This window comes from Rosa rugosa, chromosome 3 (genome assembly GCF_958449725.1).
Source record: "Rosa rugosa chromosome 3, drRosRugo1.1, whole genome shotgun sequence".
NCBI lineage: Eukaryota > Viridiplantae > Streptophyta > Magnoliopsida > Rosales > Rosaceae > Rosa > Rosa rugosa.
Window position 1 is genome coordinate 51309578 of NC_084822.1, and position 22738 is coordinate 51332315.

Here is a 22738-nt window from a genome sequence, read left to right on the forward strand (position 1 = left end):
AAATTAGTACAATTCCTTTTCTCACTGTAACATCCCGGTCAACCAAACGGGGCCTCAGATTTTAAAAGTTCAATGTCAATATCTTCATGATCCATATAATTATGGTCAATATCTATTAAATCGGTAAAGAATGAGCCAGGGACCAGGGTGGTTGTTTTGCAAACCAAGTGGACGAGGTCTAGCCCTCTTTCAATATGTTTCAACCAATTTAGTTGCTTGCTAATTCTTTATGTGGATTACAATTAATTCATCTGCTATTAACATCCTTCACTTATGTTATTGAAGCGGAGAAAATTTAACCCTATAAGAATATCTTTAATTCGTTTCAAAAAAAAAAAAAAAAAAAAAATATATATATATATATATATATATATATATATATATATCTTTAATTGTTTGATATGGAAAGCAATTAATTCTTACTTTATTTTTGTGAATTGTTCTTTGTTTTTATTTTTATTTGTTTATTATTTATTTATTAATGAGGAGGGGCATAGATGGAAGTTGATGATAAAAAATGTAGATGGTGTGCATTATGTTAGTTAATTAGTAGTTGTCCTAATTATGAATTCGGCATAAGAACCCTAAACCAAAACCTCAACCATCTTCTCCAAACCTTCTCTTCCACCACCATGTCTCCAAAATCAAAACCCAAAATGCGCAAAACCCCAAAAACCATTAATCCAAACATAAACACCATTACTCCAAATCAGAGAGTTTCAGAAACAGAGAATCAAAAACGCATATCGATCTTCTTCATCAAACCCGTCGTACTTCGATTCTTCTTTCCTGTTCGATCTAAGAATGATCCAAGGCCACCACAAGGTTGACGATGAAGAGAGGATTCGAATGGCATCGTTCTAGATTCCACAAACAAGCTCTCGAAATCGGATCAGAAAGCCATTGTCAAGCAAAAGAAGCAAGAGATGGACGAGATGAAGACCCTGGAGTCTCACGATCAGCTATCTCGGTTCTTGAGCTCCGACCACTCCGACGAGAAATTCGTCACTAACATCGTCATTAGCTTCACCCTCGCCGGAAGGGACACAACCTCGGCGGCTTTGACCTGGTTCTTCTGGCTAATCTCAAACCATCCAAACATCGAAAGGGAAATTCTCAAGGAGATCAATGACAAAACGGAGACCGGAGCCGGATATGATGAAGCGAAGGACATGAGGTTGTACCTGCCGGTTCCGACGGACAGCAAAGCGGCGGTAGATGGAGCAAATCTGGGGCAAGGACTAGCCGAGTTCCGACCCGAGAGGTGGTTGGAGTGTGGCGTGGCGACGGAGACGTGGTGGTTCGTGGCGAATGACTCGTTTATCTACCCGATGTTTCAGGCGGGGCCGAGGATCTGTTTGGGGAAGGAGATGGCATTTTGCAGATGAAAAGGGTGTTGGCTGAGGTTTTGAAGAGGGTGAGAGGGGTTTGTGGGAAGATTGAGCAGATGAAGAGAGGTTTTGTGTTTCGGATTGATTTGATTGCTTTAGAAATTTTGATGTTGAAGGAGAAGAGAGGTGGAAGAAGAAGAGATAAACAGAAAACGAAAAAAAAATAAAAAAATAAATTAAGAAAAAGAAAAATGATGAACTGAGGGTATAATAGACATTTTAATAGAGTTTTTTGACGGAATGGACCTATTGGTCGAAAATTGAGAGATAAGGGAGTAAACGTGTGAAATTGAAAAGGCAGGGACTGAACTGTTTTTTCCCTAAAAGTTTAGGGAGTAAACAGTATTTAACCCTTTTATTTTTTATCTTAACTTGGCAAATGACCAGCCATGTTATTCAAAGTTCTGAAACTTCTTTAAGTAAAGTAACTAGCTTTGTCAATAGGTGTACCAAATAAACACCTCAAGCATGAACTAACTAAATTTGACACTTTGGAACCTCACCCAATCAGGCATCAAAAGTTTACTATATCTGAAAAACAAATCAGCAAGAGACAACAAAGCTTTGTGATTCAGCAGCCACTAAGAAACTCCCCACATAACAGATGATGAGTTGAAGTAGATAACCCTCTGAATTCTATGAGAACAGATGCATATGAACATGGAGGAGGAGCATAAACTATCCGGCTCAAAAATCATTCTCACAAGACAGACAACCTTCACCATCATGTTTTAAATCAAACCAACCAAAAATATTGGCAAGCTGATAGATATAGGGGCCTTTGTTCTACTTAGAAAAATAAAAAACCTTCTTCCAGCAAAAGTACCAAATCACTGGTTCAAGCAATACCATCTGAGGCTTCGGCACTTGATGAAAAGTACCCAAACAGAAAGCATAAACTTCAGTACAAGAAACTTCTCAAATTTGACACGCTATTTGACTTGCTCTCTAAGAAATAGTACTTATGGTCCAACTTTCCAACATTACCACAAGACTTTTCTTGTGGAACCCAACCACATCTCTTCCATGAATGAATACTTTGTTACAAAATAGCAGATGACACTAAATCAGGTCGCTAAGCTTAGCTACCTTGAACCAAACTCCACAAATCCCGAGACCATCTGCTAATGTTTCTATTTCCTGGCTTGAGATTTGCTGTCCTACCAGCTATAATCTACTACCAAAAATGACATAAAGTCTGGGAACTTGATGCAACCAACAAAAACAGCTCTACGTAAAACCCATCTATCATGGCATCAAAAGATCATAACCAGCACTCCAGAAAAACAAGAAAACAAATAAGGAGCATTAATATACAAAGTAAAAGAAAAAAAATTGTTCCAGACAAATAATCATCAAATAGTATCAAACAAGTATATGATCTACAGTAGTGTATCCATAGGATCTCACTGCTCAAGATCCCAAAACTACAGCACCTTGGTTTTGAACAGTAAATGCACCAAAACCAAAACAAAGATAAGCCATTTTATACTTGTTTTTTGGTACACCTATTGACAAAGCTAGTTACCGGACTATTGAACAGTAAATGCTTGTTTTAAGTGATTGTCTCCTTGTTAAGCTATTCAATATAAACACTTCGAAACTCAAAAGTTTGTTACCAAAACTCCCATACATACACAACAAATTGAGCAGAAAGTGGCAAACTGATGGTCAAATTATTCAAGTTCGGGTAGGAACTGCAGAAAACTAAGCCTTGTACTGTACTCCCATACATACACAACAAATTGAGCAGAAAGTGGCAAACTAATGGTCAAATTACTCAAGTTCGGCTAGGAACTGCAGAAAACTATTTGAGGCAGTGTACTAAGATTGTGATAAAAAAAAAAAAAAAAGTATTCGAAAGATGAAAACACAAGAGATTGAACAGTTCATTATCAAATAGGTAATGCTTAAACTATAAAAGCAAAGAGCATTGAATAGTTCCACAAACAAGCATCCTATTATAATATGAAACTCCCAAACTGTACCAAATTACACCAAGCTGTACAAAGCCTAACATCTACACGATTCTGTGATATCCTTCACCACAGATACTGTACCAAAAGACACCAAGCTGTACAAATCCTAACATCTACACAATTCTGTGATATCCTTCACCACAGATGGCAAAAAGAAGAAGAAATTGAACTCTGAGTTCAAATCATTCATCACCACAAAATGAGTCTATCCCATCATCTGGAAAATCTTGAGAGTTAAGTAATGCTTGGTAACTAAAACTTTGAGATTCTTGAAATGGCATCCATAACATTGGAATTGGCGCACCACAATTACCAGACTGAGGACATGAAAAAAGAAAAAACAAACATGAGTAACTTTTAAGAAAACTAAATACCTTGTTGAATCAGAACTAAATGAACAACTTTTACGAAAACGAAATACCTTGGTTGAAGTAGAACTAGATGACTTTTCTTTCTCAAGAGGACTCCCTTTTCGATTCTTGGCCAAACTTTTTTCAAAATCACCTATAATTCTTCTTTTTCTTCCTCGAGCACTCTCCCTTTTCTTGAATCCCTTGGCTTGAACAACTTTTGCCTTATCCGAGTTACTTTTGGCCATATTAATACCCTCAATCATAGTGGAGGAAGGTGTAATCTGGTCATCCTTACCAAGTTGTAATGTATCCATTTTTGAACATAACATGTCTTCAATAGCTTTGCTTAGTTCCCCCAAATGATGAACATCAAACTGATATGTCTTTTATCTCTCAGCGGCCCGAGATGAAATCTTGGTGGATATGGAACTTAGAGACTTGTACCAAGATGTTTGTTGTAGGTTGGTATCTACTTGGATGTCTTGGCCATACATGTCTTTCACTCTTTCAGATCTTGCTTTTCTTGTCCACATTTTTAAAATATATTGATCAGGAATTTCTTTGACATTCATGTAATTAGTAAGGATTTTTATTGCATGGCAGCACACAATACCTTCAATCTCAAACAACCTGCAACTACAAGATACTGAATGGTCTTTCTTCACCCTAACACATCTCTCCTTTAGATGACCATTAAAGGCAACTTTATACACAATGTCACCACCATGTTGAATACATCCGACTAAGTTGTAGTCAAGAGCCTTCTCATACTGAATTTGAAATTCTTCAAATACTGCTTTAGTGTAAATATTTCCAGCCTTGATCACCATTGAAGAAAATATCCCAATAGCAGGTAACTTGTAGCACAAAGCATACTCTGCCTCTAACTCTTTATACCGCTTATCATTGAGCAATCTGTCAAAGTGCTTGAAAAATTGAACCACATCATAATCTGTCTTAACATATGGTTTTAGGCTAGCATTGAAACTCTCACTTAATTGGGTGCTATGCATTCCAGCAGTCCATGCCCACTTGACATACGGTTTTGCCCATTTTTCCTTTAATCGGAATATACTACTTAACCAAGGATTATCATGCGCACTATATTCAGTAAGCATTGCTTCCCATACAACTAGGAACTAATCCTCCTCTTCATAGTTCTTCATACATTTTGATAAGAAGGTGGTGACCCTATCATCACCCTTGAATATACTACTTGCTTTCTTAATGACATTTTGCATTATATGCCATGTGCAAAGCAAGTGATATGTGTTAGGCATCACATTTGCACAAGCTTTAGCTATTGCAGCATCTTGATCAGTAAAAATAGACTTTGGAGCCTTGTTAGACATTGCCTCCAAAAACGTCTCAAATAACCATGTAAACGAATCAGAAGTTTCATCATACATCAATGCTGCCCCAAAGATTACAGTCTCACGATGATGATTAAATCCCACAAATACTCCAAATGGACGAATGGCTTCATTAGTTCTATATGTAGTGTCAAAACTCACGACATCACCAAATAAACCATAATCAAGTATCATCCTAGCATCAACCCAAAAAATATTTGTTATTTGCTCATCACTATCCAATTGCACAGCATAGAAAAATGAGGGATTTTCTAATGCTTGATTTTGGAAGTATTTTAATAAGCATCCTGCTTCTCCATATGCCAATTTCTTTTGCCTCTGAGATTGAAGATAATTTTTCTGATCTTGTTTAGTGAATCCAAGAGCCTCTCTTCCACCAACTTCTCTGCCCATTAACTCGAATGACAGCTTCAGTGGGTGTCACGCCCCCAAATCCAAGGCCAATATTGTACTGAAATATGGCTCGTGAATTTGTGACGTGAGTCAAAACAAATAAAATTTTCTTCTTGAATAAATCAACAGGAAGTAAAAGAAATTATATACATGTTTGAATAGTACTTTTATTAGAAAACAAAAATCGGTAATATATTTACATAATCAAAGTTAAGCAAAATTCAAATAAGTACAGGTATTTACTAGAAATAGTAGTAGAAAAACATTATTTTATCTAGTAGGATCATCCCGTTTCCCCAAGCATCTACTCAAAACCTGAAAACAAGAAGGTGTAGCATCATGAGCAACACAAGCCCAGTAAGTACATATACCACCATCTTATATTAATTTGCCTTACACAATGATGCAAATTGAATAACAAAGTAAAAATGATCGGCAGTCTTCTGTCAACGCACTTTGTAATAAATACTAATATCATCGTACCATCTCCTTATTGAATCGACAAGTAATGCATCACTAATAGATGAAAATAACCTCAAAACAATGTATGCTCAATTATCTTTTCACTTAGCACCGTAACATATTACTAATATATATCGCAGACAGATATTTGATCAAAATAATATAAGTACACTTCTCTTCTTAGTGAATTTTCAGATTAACTGGTAACAATTCATAATTACAAGTGCTAGGGTCCAACGTACTATACCCAAAGCACAAGTAAGCCAGGTTGACTGGTAACAAATCACAAATCCACGTACTAGGGTCCAACGTACTATACCCAAAGCACGGGAAAGCCGCAGCATACTAGGGTCCAACGTACTATACCCAAGTATGTATACTCAAAGTAAGCACCCTTCCTAAGAGTATAATAGTGCACTATCTGTAGGGACTAGGGCCCAAAGCTAACTTCCACATAACACCAAAACACGTTTACCAGTAATTCACTTAAGCACGGGGTAGTACTAATCACCCGGCTTCACAATTGTACTTCTCAAACATAATCAAATTCACAAAATACAATCTTTATGAATTATATATCGTAATATATATGTATATGTACGCACACATATAGATACATATATTTAGCAATAATCTCATATGAAAACATATGTAACATAATTGTATAACACAAATAAGTAAATTCACTTGCAAGCAACATATATAATAAAATAAATAAGCTTATACATAATTGAAATCAAGTAAAATAATAAAGCACAAACATTAAATGAGTAACTATACACAATTAATAAGCTTGTAAATAACTGAAATAAAGTAAAATAATAAAGTGCAAGCATTAAATAAGTATACACAATTTAACAAAATTATATTATAGTTAGTATTTCAGTTCTTATGTCCAAATCCATTGAAGTTCATCAACCATGTTCATGATTCTCCGATTAGAGTCATCAAACTTCAAAATGTGTTATATTGTCCATCACAAGTCCGAATTAGTCAAATGAGTACACCATTTCAAAGGATTTTTCACAAGGAATTCAATGGAATAAGTCATGTAGTCCAGATCAGAGGGATATAGTCCAGAAAGGGTGAAGAACCATAACAGTACAGAAACCGATATTTTTGATACTGACCTTTGATGTTTAAGTCTTTACGTACGGTGTATTTTACCATTAATTCTCAAACTTTCCAGATCACAAGTAGAGGTCCTAAGCTTCAAATTGATCAAAATTTAAGGCAAAAGACTATAAGAGAGTTTTCATATACTTACATGAATATCTTTTGAAGTGATCAACAGGTGATTGGAGGCTTGGCCACGAAATTGAGCTTCACAACTTAAAGAACCTAAGAGCTTAAGCTAACTTTCTTTAACTAAAGATTTCTTTCTTTCCAATGAGTTTCTAAGTGAAATTCCTATATGAATGAGAATGGGATGAAGTTAGAGCAGGAAGTAGTGCTCTTTTATAGACCCAAAACAACATCTAACCTTAGTCAAGTTAGTTTCTAAGCTAGCTACTTACCCTTGGTGAATAGGAGTGTGGTTAAGCTCCAAGTGAATAAACAAAGACTTTTAGGCTAGATTTTTATGTGTTAGAGATGATGAGATCAGCTGCTAGAAGCTGCTTTCATCACAAAGTCATCTTCACTTTCTTTTTATGTTCTTGAAAAATGCATGTAAAGCTTGTCATTTGGTTCTAAGATTTAATTTCAAAATGAATAAAACTAATCAACTCAAATTAAAATGCTTAGGAATTGAAATGATTTAGAGAAGTGTAATCTATAGGCATCTACATGAATTATAAATGTTGAGATGATCCAACACTCAAAAAGGTATTTTCGTAATAAACTCATGAGTTAGAAAGTCATGAGATGAGCTTTTTGAATTATCAAAATCTTCACAAAAAAAAAATGTTTTCTAAGATATATGAACTGTCGAGATCATAAAAAAAAAATGCAATATAATTATTCCTAAAAGTTCGGGTTATTACAGTGGGATTCCAGAATCTTGTACCAATTCCATCTCAGCTCCTTGTGAAGAAGTAACATTTCGTTGAGATGGTAGCATGTGAGCACACTCTTGTATTACAAGATCATGGCTGTGAGTTTCTTCAAATTGAACAACTCTGTACCTACCACTTGATTTATCCAACTTAATGATCATTTTAGCATCACAACTTGTTCGTGTCTCTGCTCGAGGATTCTCAGTCAAATGGTCTCGCTTATCTATTGTACGTAAACCTTCTTTAGAACAAACAAATATTCTTGAGATGAGCTTACCAGAATGCTTGTTCTTGTAATGTGTATGTCTTCTAATACTAAACCCAGCTCTTCGCCCATACATGTTATAAAACTCATATGCTAATTCTTCTGAGTCAAACTCCATACCATTCGTTGGCTTGTAATTTGGACTAGTCGAGTCATCTCTATCCATAGGCTCCATTCAATCATTTATTTTCAATCTATAACATATAAAATCTATAATAACATTCCAATCAAATTCAGAAGCAAAATGGATCATGCTATGAAGTTTGGCTTATATGCTACTCTGTTCAGTTTTTAGCTCTGAAACAAAACAAAAAAAATAAAAGTTCCTGATATGACTAACCATAGAATCAGATCAAGAGGAATCATGTGTTAGCTAAACATATATACATATAATACTTTGATAGGATAAACACCCACCGATACAAGGCTGAGATTTCAAAGAACCAAAGCCCAAAACTAAAAAGCTAAATGGGATAAGATCAGGATCCATAAGATCAATATAAAGAGCTAGATACACATACCTGAATGATCAAAGCAAAGTACCAGCACCTAAAGATGAATGAAATTTGGGCTAAGACAGAGAGTGATCGTGAAGAATAAGAAACGTTTCAGCAGTGAGGAAGAGGAAGTCTGATTGGAGGGAAATTGTTGGGGGGGGGGAACTTGAAAGTCCACTTGAAAAACCCTTAACGTTTGGCATCTGTTAGTCTGGTATATGGTTTTATCTGTTGTCAGCTTAATAGCCATTAGATTGAACCACACTGACGTGGCAAGCTCACAATGTTATCCAAGCAGATCTTAGCAAAGACTTTTCTAGCTGAGAAGCCGAATCCTATAAATGTAAGGGTCCTTAAACTTTAATCGGAAAAATATAAACAACTATATATATGTTATAGATTGGGTATATAATAATACAATAAGGAATTTGATTTGTGTGGTGCAGAGGCAATAACAACTATTGGAAAGTGAGAGACAGTGTCACGGGAATACCCAAAGGACTTTCCCAAGCAAACAAGAACTAGTTATTTTGTATCTTTTGATTCAAAATGATAGAAATAGAGGTGTGGGGAGTTAATTAAGTGATGCGATGGATATATTCTTATGCATATGCATGATTGCTCTTTTTGTTCAGTTATAGAAAACCCATCAAACGCTTCATGATTGAAAACGAGACTAGCTTAGGAAAAAAACATGCATATATACGATCGACCCGTGTATTCGCACAGAGAAATGAAAGCATATACATCTTTCTTCGGTTTTCCTTAATTGATCTTCTTTTTTGTTCTTTTATAAATTGGGTGACAAATTTGAAATTGAAAAGATTCAATAGAATATAATCAGATGGCTACCATATATATATATATATATATATATATATATATATATATATATATATATATATATTGTGTGAAGGTAGACCTCTTATTAAGAAATTGATTTAGCTACCATCGAGATGAAGGTAATGAAGGTATCAACCTATCCGCGAATTTTATAACGGTATAGATTTTAGGGTCTCAAGTTTCAAGGCCTTGCATGTATGCGTATGGTCTGACCTCATTCCTTCTCTGTTCCCCTTTCTCTAGGTGAAAAAATTGACTTCATTTTACCTCTGTAAATTACTTGATCAATGGTGTCATCACCTCTAGGCCAAAAGTGACAGAAAGAAACCTTCATATTGAAATCTTGAACCTTTTGGTTTGTGTTTTGACTGGCATATATGCATAAATTATTGTTAATCAGCTAGTTTGCTTGAACCTTGATCATTATCTCATCATTGATCTTATTATTGGAGGGCCTAGGAGAATGAGTTACTATTGCCAGCAAGCTGTCAGCTGCTAGCCCTGATCCTCTTGCTTTAATTTCCAAGGCCTTGAGAAGATAAATGCATGTCTCGTATCACACAATTGATTCACAGAAACCAGAAACCCTAGACGACGAGGACGAAGGGAAGGCGCGCCATGCATGAATTGGCATGTTTATTATTATTCCCTTGTTTGATTAAACAATATTAATCCAAGCAATTTGATGGGGCACGTCAGCCTAAACGGCGCTGATTCCGGTGATTCCTTCCTTTCTGTTTTGTCGTTTCGTTAATACTCAAAGGAAAGAGATCGGAGCAGAAGAAGGTGGTCAGATGTGAGGATTAAGAATTTATTCAAATCTCAAAGCAAACCTACACATGCTTCTATGGCTGTATCCTTATCTCGCGAATCGCCATGAACAAACTAATATTCTTCTCTTTATTATATGGATTCCTTTCTGAATTATGACCAATTAGCACAGAAACCGGACATCTATTTTAAATTCACTGTTGGTTAAATTACTGTTGTGTCTAAAAGCAAGGACAGTAATTTAATCACTACTAGTTGTGATCGAATAATTCAGCAGTGCTAGCAGATATTGATTTACCTTATTAGAAACAAGGGATTAAGTGATTAACCCTGAAACCGTCTATTAGAAGTGTTATATAGTTGCTCTATTAGAAAGACTGGAAATTATTCTATGCACCGACGGTGTAAATGACCCAACACTTATAAGATGATCTCAACCCTTGATATTTATAATTAATATTTTTATTAATAACCTAAGAGTGTATTTAATAGAATCTAAACATCCATTTATGTAGGTGCAAGTGCACGTCGGTGCACTGAATTATTCTATGCATGTTTGGGAAATTATTCCCAAGCGCACTGTCCGTCATTTGGAAAATTATTTTCTGCACCGACGGTGCAAATGACCCAACGGTTAGAAAGACTTTGTGTAACTTATGAGTTGAAAATTAATAATAAATGTAGATATTAAAGTGCAAAATGAGACTCCCAAATTCCAATAGCATCTTCATTATTCCCAAAATCTTCTCTGCTCATCAATTATGCATGTTTCCCCTGTACACACATATTATTCTCTACTTAAAACTTCCATTCTTCTCAAAACCTCTCCACTCATCAAACATGCATGTAATGATCACTAGCACATATTAATTAACCCTAGTTGTAATAGATTTCAACAGTGGACTAGCTAGCTAGCTCCAATTGTCGGTTTAGATGTCAATATACCATGCATATATACAGGTCTATAACACGTGGTATGTGCGTGATAGAGGTGAATATATCGAGTGGGTATTAGAAAATAGTACGATTTTTTTTAGAAGCATCTAAGCAGTAAAACAGAAGCAACCAACATATATATATATACACACACACACAAGAACATGTGTACTGTTGTGGTAAAGTATAATATAATTAAATTATGCGACGACTGCTTAGTAACTTGAAGTGCACTAAATCGTGAAGGAAATGCGAAGTATAAATGCAAATTAATTGAAACACATAGATAGATACAAGATTTTTTTTTGTTGGCAAGAGAAAAATTTATTAAAAGAAAGATAGATAAACACCAGACCGGGGGGGGGGGGGGGGGGAACATGAGACCAAAACCCTTTATAAAGAATAAAAATGCAAAAAACATTACCAAGCCATAAATATGGTTGAAGATTAACCAAAACCCAAACAACTAAAGGTTAAGAGTTGTATGTGTTTGATTGCGTGCAGGGTACCTTGAACTAGTTTGACATTGTTTTGCTTTGAATTTTTTGTGTTGAGGCTTTGGGAGAGCGCGAAGAAGATTCTCGTCTGCTTCGGGGGGGGGGGGGGACATGAGACCAAAACCCTTTATAAAGAATAAAAATGCAAAAAACATTACCAAGCCATAAATATGGTTGAAGATTAACCAAAACCCAAACAACTAAAGGTTAAGAGTTAAGACACATTGTATGTGTTTGATTGCGTGCAGGGTACCTTGAACTAGTTTGACATTGTTTTGCTTTGAATTTTTTGTGTTGAGGCTTTGGGAGAGCGCGAAGAAGATTCTCGTCTGCTTCACCCTCATCAAACTAAGTTTCATAATTGATCTCGGATTGACCATAATGTGCATGACCAAGAGGTTCCTCATTTTCCGAATCACCCCAACAAAGCTTTTGAACATTATGTTCTACTAAAGCAGAATTCTCAGTGTCAACCAAAATGTTTAAGGAGAGTTCACTATCTCTTATTCATTTGCAACAATGGGCTGTTGTTGCACTTGAGCGAGAATCTCAAAACTATTACTAGTTGAAACAATGACAAGAATTGTTTACACGAGCTTGTAATAATGTGGCACATCAATTAACTTTACATCTTCTGCTAGGTAATGTTGAAACTCAACCGTTGGAGCTAGACTCACCAATTTGTTAATTCATCATCTATTCTCTCTAATCTAACTTAATTTGCTAAAATATATAAATGAACAAGGACTGCTAAGGTTTGTAATGGATCAAACCCAACTGGGCAACTAGTACATCTAGCTTCTGTCTATTTAGTCAAGGGTTTGGTATAAAATACAAAGCTAGGGTAGGTGGCACTTGAAATGAAAGTAGTAGTGATTTGAATTGTTCTTAACGTGGACTCAAATTGGGTCCTTGTCAGGAAAGAAAGATGTTAAAAAGTAGCTAGTGATATCCTCTTCAAGGTTAAAATAAAAAAAGATGGAGAGGATGCATGGTGGTTGCGTTATGAGACAAAGGCATGGAATATCGATGGGGAATATAAGCACAAGCAAGCATGCATTTGATAACATCGCAAGTTAGTAGTGATCGATCAGAGCTAAGCCATAGAGAGACATGTTCACCGCATATTACCTCCTGCAACCTTATTATTCAATAATCCAAACAACATGAGGGTACATGAAGGAATATATGTGAGATGAAAAGCCCTCCCCTCCCTCAAACTTGAGGGTACTCGCTAATTGTTAATTCATTAAGTAAGGAGGTAGCGAGAAAGAGTGATACAAAAGTTTCATTTCCCGGAGAATCTAGAGCGCATCAGGCGCTGACCGGGGCTTCGATAACTATTAACAAATGATTAAGCTAAGCTTTCTTTTTAGTTTTTAGTCATATCTTGTTGTTTCTGTAATCACCATTATAAACAAGTCGGATTAATCTACAAAAGTCATGGGCGGAGGAGAATCAACTTATAAGAGTCCAATAGAAGAGAACAAAGAAAGAGCTTATTGCTTAGACAAGGTCACGTCCACATGTCACGTGACCACAACCCATGTTGACGCCGAGGAATATGGTCCTTCCTTGCTTCTCTTCCCTTCACATATATTATAGAATTTGAATGAACTTCCACGCGCGGGTGGGAGGGGCTCGACAGACAGATGAGTTTGGTTTTGGTTTGGCCAAGGAATACTATTTACTTGCGACATGGAGAGGGAATATTGGGGACGACGATCGAACACTATGGATCCGACAAATGCTAGCCGTTCAAAACTCTTACCTTGTTTCCCGGCCACGCGCTCTCTTCCCGCACGCACTGTTCCTCAACCAGGTGATTGAAGTTTCCATGCAGCGCGTGGGACCAAAACTCGAATGCAGAGGTTAGGTCGGGGTCGGACTCAGAGTCAGAGTTGCATTGCATGTGGGTCTGCGACCCTGGTGTAGCCGGACAGCCCAGCCACTCTGACATGACCTAGCTTCATTCCTCTAATCTATCACTATGCCTTATATTCTATATGTGCTTCATTTCATTCATACTTCATACATATTCCCTGTTCGTGCCATTTCATTATTTCTAAAGACACCATAATTCAATTCAACTCAGTTTTAATATAAACTAATTCTTGCTAAGGTCGACTGAGCTCTCTTAATTAGCTGATATTTCTCTCAGGTTTCGCACGTGTACAGCTCAGTTATGATTGAAAAACTTGTATTCCCCAGTAGCTAGGTCATCGGTCAGTGACTAAATATAGAGGTATAGAAGGCACACTTGCATGCCCTAGATCAGCCTAGCTGGCTACATTTTATAGTCGGATTAATTGATTAAGTTAGGCGAGAAACTAATTAAGGCATTTATAAGAAGTTCTTAACATTTCAAAAAAAAAAAAAGAAGAAGAAGAAGAAGTTCTTACAACTCACATTATGCATCATAATGTACGTACGTAGTTATTAATTTATATCTGTAAATGATGTTCTTGAGGTTTTATCTTCTACATTGAAACTGATATAGTTCACGCCACGTGTGCAGTTGAAGAAAATGAATAGGGCTAGCTAGCTAGGTCAGCATGCATCTTTGAACGGGGATATTTGTGGCTTGCCAGTCAATATCATGAAGAAAAATGGAAATATTCTTATGTGAGGAAATATAAACAAAAGGTATATCTTGTAAAGAAAATATATCAAATTAATTTAGAATAATATCTGGTAGAAATTAACAAGAGGAGTAGGGTATTTAAATCAAATGGGTCGCAATCGATCTATGAAATTAAAAGGAGATGGACGCGATTCCGATATTCCATTGAACAGTGGCCCTTTTGTTTTCTCGAATTCCAACCATTCCTCCCTGCAGAAACCTCCATTATATCCTATTGCCACTTCCTTTTCACTCACTCTCTCTCTCTCTTAGCTAATCGATCTCTCTACCATAAAAACGAAAACGGGCCCTCTCTCTCTCTCTCTCTGAGTCTCTGTCTGTGTCATCTGTGTATGGACTCTCAGCTCTCTACTACTACTGATCCGTCCCTCTGCAACTACCACTACTCTTAAATACAGAGTATTTCCTTTTCAATAGCTTTTCCTTCAACCCTTCTTCCCAAAAAGACCGAGTTACTTTCTCATTTCTAGCATTCTCTCTCTGATCGAGTACTAACTGCTCGCACCAGCTTTCTATGTGTTTAGATTTTAAATAGATCTTCCTATCTATCTAGTACTACTTTTTATAAAAGCCTATCTCCGGCATCTGCATCCATCACTTTCTCAAACCCAGTGCAGTGCAAATCATAAGCCACTCATCACCATATAATCACTATAGTTACCGTTAATTCAGTATATTATTTGGTCCTCCTCTCTGATTCATTCCTTGTTCAGTTCTTCATCCTCATGATGTACCTGAGCTCAAACTCAAACCCTATAATGAGAACTACTTCTTCACCCTTGCCTGATCTCTCTTTACAGATCAGCCCACCATCAGATCACTACGAGATGGGTTTAGCAAGAAAAGCACTTAACGGTGATAGGAGCTCAACCACCGACTCCACTAGTAGTGGGAGTGATTTGAGTCATGAAAATGTTCTCTACCACTTGGATCAGAGGACTAATTATAATCTCACTTCCGCTGCGCCCGAGCCAAATTTGAGTTTAGGTCTTGAAATGAAGGATATCATGAGTAGTAGTACTAGTTCAACACCTCTACTGCCAAGAAACTTCAATCATCATCATCCTCAAATCTACGGCCGAGATTTCAAAAGAAGCGCCAGAACTGTCGGGAATGTGAAAAGAAGCGTCAGAGCTCCGAGGATGCGGTGGACTACAACCCTTCATGCCCATTTCGTTCATGCAGTCCAGCTTCTCGGCGGCCATGAAAGTAAGATACGCATATATACAAGCTAGACGTCTTTTATTTGTTTCACAAAGATTAAATAAGTTGCATTTCTAATTAGTTAATCACAATTTCTTTCGGAAATGAAATCCAAATGCAGGAGCAACGCCAAAATCGGTGTTAGAGTTGATGAATGTGAAGGATCTAACTCTTGCACACGTGAAGAGTCATTTGCAGGTGGGCTAGCTTATACTGTGCTCAATCTTGTTTGCTTTAAATAAAAACATAAGAGTGATAGCTGATAACATCGGTTCTCTTAATTTCTAATTTTGAGGAGGCCGATTTCAAATAACATTCTGCATATTCTGCATTTAACATATAAATGTTATTGGAATGATTCATTTGTAGTGGGGGGTAAACAACAAGGGATGTAAGGACAAAATGGCATCTAGAGGGGGTAATCTTAGCAATGTGGACCTTTTTTTCTCATGATTTTTCTTTTTGTTTGGGTTTTGATATCATGCAGATGTATAGAACAGTGAAGAGCACTGACCACAAAGGAACAGGTAAATAATGGAATGGATTTTCCAATATATATATATATATATATATATATATATATATATCTAGTTAGCTCTGATTTCATATTTGATATTTGCATGATCCATCTCTCTCTCAAAGGACTGGCCCCATTTTTATTTATCTTCCATTATATATTCTCTTTGTTGCGAAGCCTGGGCGATCTCAGTGGGACAGAGTACTCTACTCTATTATCATCATTTTGACCCAACTAGACTCAAACAAAATGAAGTGCCTGGTCGAGACTGAGATTATTATTTATTATTGGACCTAGCTCCTTCCTTCTATCAGTACTCACTACTCAGTACAATCCATGTGAAGTGAATTATTTTTGGTTGGTGTCTGAAAAAGCAAGACCAGTATTAATGGCTAGCTGATCGATCTATCTACATTTACTCTGGTTGCAGGAAACGAAGGGCAGCAGATAGATATGGGTTTGGACCAAAATCCAGGGAATAATAATGCTCAAGTAAATGGATCAGTACTACCTTGTGATTCTGAGAAAGCTATTAATTCACCTCCAACACTGCTTCTGCAAAATCCCAGCAGGTAGCTAATTCATTCTATGTTTATGATCTAAACGCGACTCTTCACCTGATCTTCTCTAGCTCCTGCAAAATAGATAGATAATAAATATATGCAGACATACATGCACGAATATCGGCATGTTTTTGCCTAGGAGAAAATTGATTAAAGACCCTATTTTTTTTTGTTTTTTTTTTGTTTTTTTTGTCCAAGTCCAACATGGTGTCTGTCGTTGTTACTAGTGTAGAGCATTTATTGCTGGAGGTATCTCAAAGCACATTGATTTTGATGAAGTTACTTAGTTAATTTGCTAGGGTTTGTAATTTCATACTGGCATGAACCTCTATTACGTCAAGGTATAGGCTTTATAAGCTATTAGCTAAGCTAGCTCCATACACATACGATCATGCATCCCAATGTGTCCCTAAAAGTCAAGGGATTTTGGCACAAACTCGATACATATTGCACTTGTAATCAAACGGCTATAGTTGGTTGGTAGAGATCATATATAAAGAAAAGAAACTAACTATAACAAACTTTGATAGGTAGGAGAGACTGACTATGCATCTTGTCTAATACTCTAATAATGTCTTGGCCTCAAATGATGGATTTGTTGACTCCAATTATGTATGGCAGTGAGCAATAATGTTCACGTACTATCTCTTTGACTGCAATATATAGGAGACATCTAATATTCACGTACTGCATAACATATACCATAACAGATCGAGTATATGTAATTGGTTTCATTTGGATGATTTGATATATTATTAAAATTTTTGATCACTAGCCTGTTGATTAATTGTGAGCAGAGGATCATGGCATTTTGCAAGGGAGACAAATGGCAGCTGCAAACTAAGTCATGGAAATTCTTTGACGTATTCTCATTCCCCATCCTCAAATGGCACCAAGGTATACATACTTGCACATCAAAACCTACCAAAATCATTTTAAATTTTATACAAATTATTAAGATGCATTAGTGTATCATGGTGAATGATATAGTTTATTTGAAACTTGATTAGGTGGAGGAGGAGGATTCGGGTTCAGGCCGCCAGTTGGATTGTAGCTCCTTGTCATCTTCGGATCATATGTATCTTAACCTAGAGTTCACCCTTGGAAGGCCAAGTGGCGAATGGTCTATGCTCAACACCCTCAACCTTCAAATGACTTGATTAATTACCCTTCCCTATCTATTTTGCTAGCTAGCTAGCTTTAGCTAATCCTCGATAAGTTCCAACTCAAGTCTCCATTAATTAAACTTAACAAGAAGCAATATATGTCTCCTCTTTTTGATCGATTGCTGCATGTTATTGTTGTTTTCATGTTCGTTCGAATTTCATCTTTCATTTGACCAGGAAAGAGGCTAGGGCAGGCAATGCTAATTGCATGGTAGAATTTGACATGAAAGTTTTGATGTAACCTAATATGTCTCACAAGATGGAGATAATCGATCTATGGAGTAAGCACCAACAGAGGATCCAGACAATTCTTGAATTTGGATGTTCAGGATTAGAATTGTTCAGCATCTAGTTTTTACAATTTTAACAATCTACGGACAAAGAAACTGTACTCTAATATATGAAACTTTATCATAATTTCATGGTTTGACATGTAGCAAATTTCAATAGATGTACTGTCCCTTAATGAGTAATTATTCTATGGTCACAGACAACAACATGACATTGCCATGTGGTGGTCCAGGCAAATAATATTACTCGAATTTGGTTGGTGACGTTGTATGAGGGTGAAAAAAAATTAAATTAAAAGATTAATTAGAAATTAATACAAGTTAGAACAATTCTCAGGTTCACCCCGTGGGGTGAAGCAGCATATTCACCATCTCTTATGGTTAACGCATAATAACTTTTTAATTTTCTAATCCAACCATTCAAGTTGTATAATGTAATACAAAGATTAGTTCTATAAAAAATCAATCACATTGAAGACCTTTTAATTATTCATTTATATATGAACCAATAACATTATCTCGGACAACCACGTGTACCATAGTCCAAGACCGTGTAATAATTTTTCATACATGTTTTTCAACTCTCTCTAACTTCTCTCTATATACTTTCTTTTTCTAGACTTCATCGGATCATAGTTTTTATTTATAACTCCGATTTTGGATTCGAGAAAAGCTATGGATTCTTCTTGATAGCCTCTTTAGATATATTGAGGTTTGAGTAAGATTGGATGAGATTTCTAAAAGGCTCGTATTAGGAAGCTCGGTTCATGATTGGTGTTTTGGAAGGCGATTCATATTGTTGAATTGAGTGGGTGATCTAATATGTTTCAAATTTCAGATCTATTTCTAATATTCTTCTCTGTTTTTGAAGTGAAGCAGGTTTATCTTCGAGATAAGATTTATTTATTTTATTATATGGAATTGGTGGTTGAGATTCTTCATGGAGCATGTGAACTTCTTGATTGGTTATGTCGAGGTAAGAATGTATCACATGGAGGTATATGCCATAAATTGCCAATAGGTGCCTATGGGGATCACTAAATTGAAGGATAACCAATAAAAGGGGATGATGTAATTTTGGATATTATATATTATTTTTCTGACACGTGTAAAACTGCATGGATTCACTGGCATATTACATGACTTACTCAATGAGTGTGTGGTTTTATTCACCCACCCATATCTAAAATCTTTTGCAAAGAGGTACTAAGAGTGTTTCAAGCCAGAAAGAGATTAGATGAACCTAAAAGAAAGAGTTTATTTATATTCTGCTTTGTAACACTCACACCTCATATTCCGATTCAGGTGCTTAAAGTCCACCAATGCAAGATTTTGGACGTGACATTTCATCAACTTGTTCTTGAAATTCTATAGCTTTTATATACCTTCTTCATGTAATCATGTCAAAACAAAATATTCACAACTTCTGTAACAGTAATATCCAAGAGAAATTGCGTTCTACTTTTTATTTGTCATTACTGATAATATTGGTTAGGTACCTGCATGAAAATGGAAAGACATTGCCATGGTTCATGTTCAACAAAAAAATTGATGGATATATGTCACTTTGAATGTAACACTCCAAGCTGCACCTCACCAGCTTAAGCTCGTTACAGTGCCGCGAGTCTCTAAAACATGAACCGAACGTTCGGTTTACATCCTAGAGAACCGCTAGGCATCTTGTTTGAAAACTTTTTGAAGAACCTAGCGGAAGCTACAAATATTTTTGAGGTGAAAATTCGTTTCATTCGTCTAAAACTTGGAACTAATGTTCACACAGAAGGTACAAACTTCAAAGAACAAAGCTTCGACTAGATTTGGCACAGAGATAACTATAAGCAAGTCACGGAATACGAAGTTCAAGAAATAGAATTTAGGTAAAATCCAGAAGACGGTTTACCAAACTTGTTCCGCACACCCAGCTCCGTCCGCCATTGTCCCGTCACCAGTGCACAGTACCTGCATCCACACTGTTGTAGGGGTGAGCTTTAGTCCTCGCTGCTCACAGGAACTCTACCACGACTAGAAAACCAGTAAATATATATTTGGGATCTCAGTATGAAAACATGCTTAAACCGAAGACTCCAAGGAACGACAAAATTTATAAGATTTTATAACTTAAAAACCCATGCATGATGCTTTAATAAATACGGCGCCAAATCCAAGTATTACCTGATGGCCGGTCCCATAGACCCACTACACGACCTTACCTCAAATTAATTTATCACCAAGTAAGCGTAGTGAGAGTGTCCACTACCTAGCTACACACACGTACCAAGTCCGTGATTGCGGATACTCGGACGACCGGCATAGCTAACCCTCCGGAGGTTTAGGGAATCGAACCCAAGGAAGTCGGTGCCCCTTTCGCTCTCAAGCCATCACATTTCTCACGATTTGGTTAGTATGCATTGCATTTTAACATAACCAAACCATTCCACTTAGCATGCATCGTTTCAAAAACAATATATAAGAAAACCACTAACCGAGGAGAGTCCTGAATCCCTACCTGGATTCCGATGCTTTCCCTCACGAACTCCGAGAGTTGCAAACCTTCTGTTCCTCGGGTAACTGGAGTCCTAGAGTCCGACATTTCGACAATTAATATCTCATTGAACTAATAATTGAAATCTCGACGATTAACAAATCGTACAACCAACTTTTCCTAATTTGACCAGGAGTTGACTACCCTTTCTTGGTTTGACCATTTTGGCCATTCCTTGACCAACGTTTGACCAATCGAGGCAGGCTCGATAATTAACTCGAATTACCGAACATTTAATTGAAGCTACGATATCGATCAATTACCATTACATCGAAGTAAATCAAGCAACAACTTAATTTCAAACATATTAGACATACCCGAAATTTACTAAGGCCACCCAATATGTTATTTTCATTTATGTGTTTATTACCCTTTCACATGATACTCAAGCAAATGAAGGTTATGACAACATTGGAATTTCCAATGTTGTCGACGAATGAGTTCAAGTGTACTTAACAATTTTGTCGCATAGTGAATTACTATGGACACCCAATACTTTTCCAACCTATTCGACTCAAAATGGGTGTGCCTAAAACACTAAGGACACCCAACATAATTCCAATTCTCTTTCTAATTTCCACGACCAGTTTTCTTGGCAGGAAAATCAATTCTCAACTGCAATTACAGCAACACAATAATCAACTCACCAAACTGCACAATTCGATCAAACTAGGCATAACACCATATCAGGTTATCAACTCACAACAACTTCATGAACTCAAACACACAACCAAGATAATCCGATTTCAATCACAACTCCACAATTCATCCCATCTGTCAAAAGCACCCAAAGGGTAGAACTTCGATTTTTACCTTCAGTAGTATCATCTGCAGGTGGGAAACCCAAACCTCTAACCCAGCTCGGCAACAGTTCCTCGAAACTCTGCCCAAAACTCAATCAATGACGAACTGTGGTCTACCTAGCAAGCTTCTGAATTTCAACTCCAAGTGTTAACTGTCTTCATCTACAGTCGCAGCGAAGACAAAAACTAACCCAAGGAAAGCCGGAAAAGTAGCCGCCCCGCAACAACGACGTCGAACCCAAAGCAAGCCCAGAAATCGATTTGTCAAAACCTGATCAAATTGGAAAACTAATTACACAGACGTGGAAAGCATAACGAGATGAGCGATTTTCATACCACATACAGCCCAATCGGTGGCCGAAATTTGCAGAAGCTCGGCGGAGCAGTCAGACTCTCTCGCGTCGATTCTTCTTCCTCGTCCGGCGCATGGACGATCTGAAGCGACAGGCGTGACGGCGACGATGAGAGGAAGAGATTGGTGGCCTTGCGTCGTCGATCGGTGGCCGGAAGCCGGAGTTGTCGCCGGGCAGCCTTGCGGGTCGTCGGGTTTCTCTATCTCGGGCCGAGAGAGCTCGAGCTTGCTGGTTGCTCTAGAGCAATCTAGAGCCTTAATCTGATCTTGGGATATTTATACTTCAAATTTAATTGATTTCAAGGGCTGTGATGAAGCGGTGGAAGCTTTGGACGGCCGCGATTGCACAGCATAATTTTTCTTTTCTCTAAATCATTTTCTAAAATCCCACAACTTTGGAAAATCGATATAAATAGCTCGGGTATCCCAAAAATTCCCCGAAAATTTCCACGAACTCATCGTGTTGAGTACTTTATTCCCCAACTCCTAGATTGAGGATTTCACCTTAAGAAAATTTTTGAAAATATTCTCAAGCACATTGACGATTGTCGAGATCGTTAAGTTGTTTATCGAACGATCTCAATTTAGCTCGTTAAAATTTTCCGGGGCTGACATTGAAAGTGACAGATTGGCATGATTCGTGCTTGACTTGACTTAACAACAACTCACCTTCAGCATATATATGGAATCAGGAACCTACTTAATTTTGTTATGGAATCCTTATAAACTACTTATTTCATATTCAAGTTTTGCCAACAATAGGAACATTCCTAAACCCAACAAGTTGTTCTTGCCAGAAGCAAGAAAAGGAGGGTAAAAAAAAAGGAAAAGAAAAGAAAACCATTTCCCATTTGATTTTGTTTAGTTTTGCAGAGAGTAACAATACCCAAAAAGTCACAAT

General features: G+C 36.9%; 3 protein-coding genes and 2 long non-coding RNA genes across 13 annotated transcripts; 1 reads left to right on the forward strand and 4 right to left on the reverse strand.

Annotated features, from left to right (window-relative positions):
- Window positions 1–4109: 4109 nt before the first annotated feature.
- Window positions 4110–4841, reverse strand: LOC133737916 (protein FAR1-RELATED SEQUENCE 5-like). The gene has a single exon (XM_062165380.1). The coding sequence runs from the start codon at window positions 4839–4841 to the stop codon at window positions 4110–4112; it is 732 nt and encodes a 243-aa protein (XP_062021364.1).
- A 790-nt stretch (window positions 4842–5631) lies between these two features.
- Window positions 5632–7836, reverse strand: LOC133740980 (uncharacterized). Its single transcript, XR_009861541.1, has 2 exons — window positions 7219–7836; window positions 5632–5804 (listed from the first exon to the last, which is right to left on the reverse strand). It is a non-coding gene; the product is annotated as an uncharacterized LOC133740980 (long non-coding RNA).
- Window positions 7837–7932: 96 nt separating this feature from the next.
- Window positions 7933–8388, reverse strand: LOC133737917 (protein FAR1-RELATED SEQUENCE 5-like). Its single transcript, XM_062165381.1, has one exon. The coding sequence runs from the start codon at window positions 8386–8388 to the stop codon at window positions 7933–7935; it is 456 nt and encodes a 151-aa protein (XP_062021365.1).
- A 6173-nt stretch (window positions 8389–14561) lies between these two features.
- LOC133738898 (probable transcription factor KAN4) lies at window positions 14562–17969 on the forward strand. The gene is made up of 6 exons (XM_062166575.1): window positions 14562–15610; window positions 15726–15802; window positions 16092–16131; window positions 16552–16693; window positions 17482–17581; window positions 17695–17969. The coding sequence occupies exons 1-6, from the start codon at window positions 15127–15129 to the stop codon at window positions 17842–17844; spliced, it is 993 nt and encodes a 330-aa protein (XP_062022559.1). The 5' UTR covers window positions 14562–15126; the 3' UTR covers window positions 17845–17969.
- On the reverse strand, window positions 16617–22170 carry LOC133738899 (uncharacterized). 9 transcript variants are annotated; one of them, XR_009860363.1, is made up of 4 exons: window positions 21496–22098; window positions 20416–20716; window positions 20041–20110; window positions 16617–16755 (listed from the first exon to the last, which is right to left on the reverse strand). It is a non-coding gene; the product is annotated as an uncharacterized LOC133738899 (long non-coding RNA). The 9 variants fall into 9 exon arrangements; XR_009860365.1 differs by lacking the exon at window positions 16617–16755 and adding an exon at window positions 19247–19639 and having other exon boundaries at window positions 20647–20716; XR_009860364.1 differs by lacking the exon at window positions 16617–16755 and adding an exon at window positions 19247–19639.
- Between the last annotated feature and the right edge of the window lie 568 nt (window positions 22171–22738).

Bases quoted from the DNA above. Each gene is read 5' to 3' on its own strand.
- LOC133738898 (XM_062166575.1), top strand. From the start codon at position 15,127: ATGATGTACCTGAGCTCAAACTCAAACCCTATAATGAGAACTACTTCT. The intron at 15,611-15,725 runs GTAAGATACGCA...ATCCAAATGCAG, and splicing joins GCTTCTCGGCGGCCATGAAA to GAGCAACGCCAAAATCGGTG. The intron at 16,694-17,481 runs GTAGCTAATTCA...AATTGTGAGCAG, and splicing joins CTTCTGCAAAATCCCAGCAG to AGGATCATGGCATTTTGCAA.
- LOC133737916 (XM_062165380.1), bottom strand. From the start codon at position 4,841: ATGCTTACTGAATATAGTGCGCATGATAATCCTTGGTTAAGTAGTATA.
- LOC133737917 (XM_062165381.1), bottom strand. From the start codon at position 8,388: ATGGAGCCTATGGATAGAGATGACTCGACTAGTCCAAATTACAAGCCA.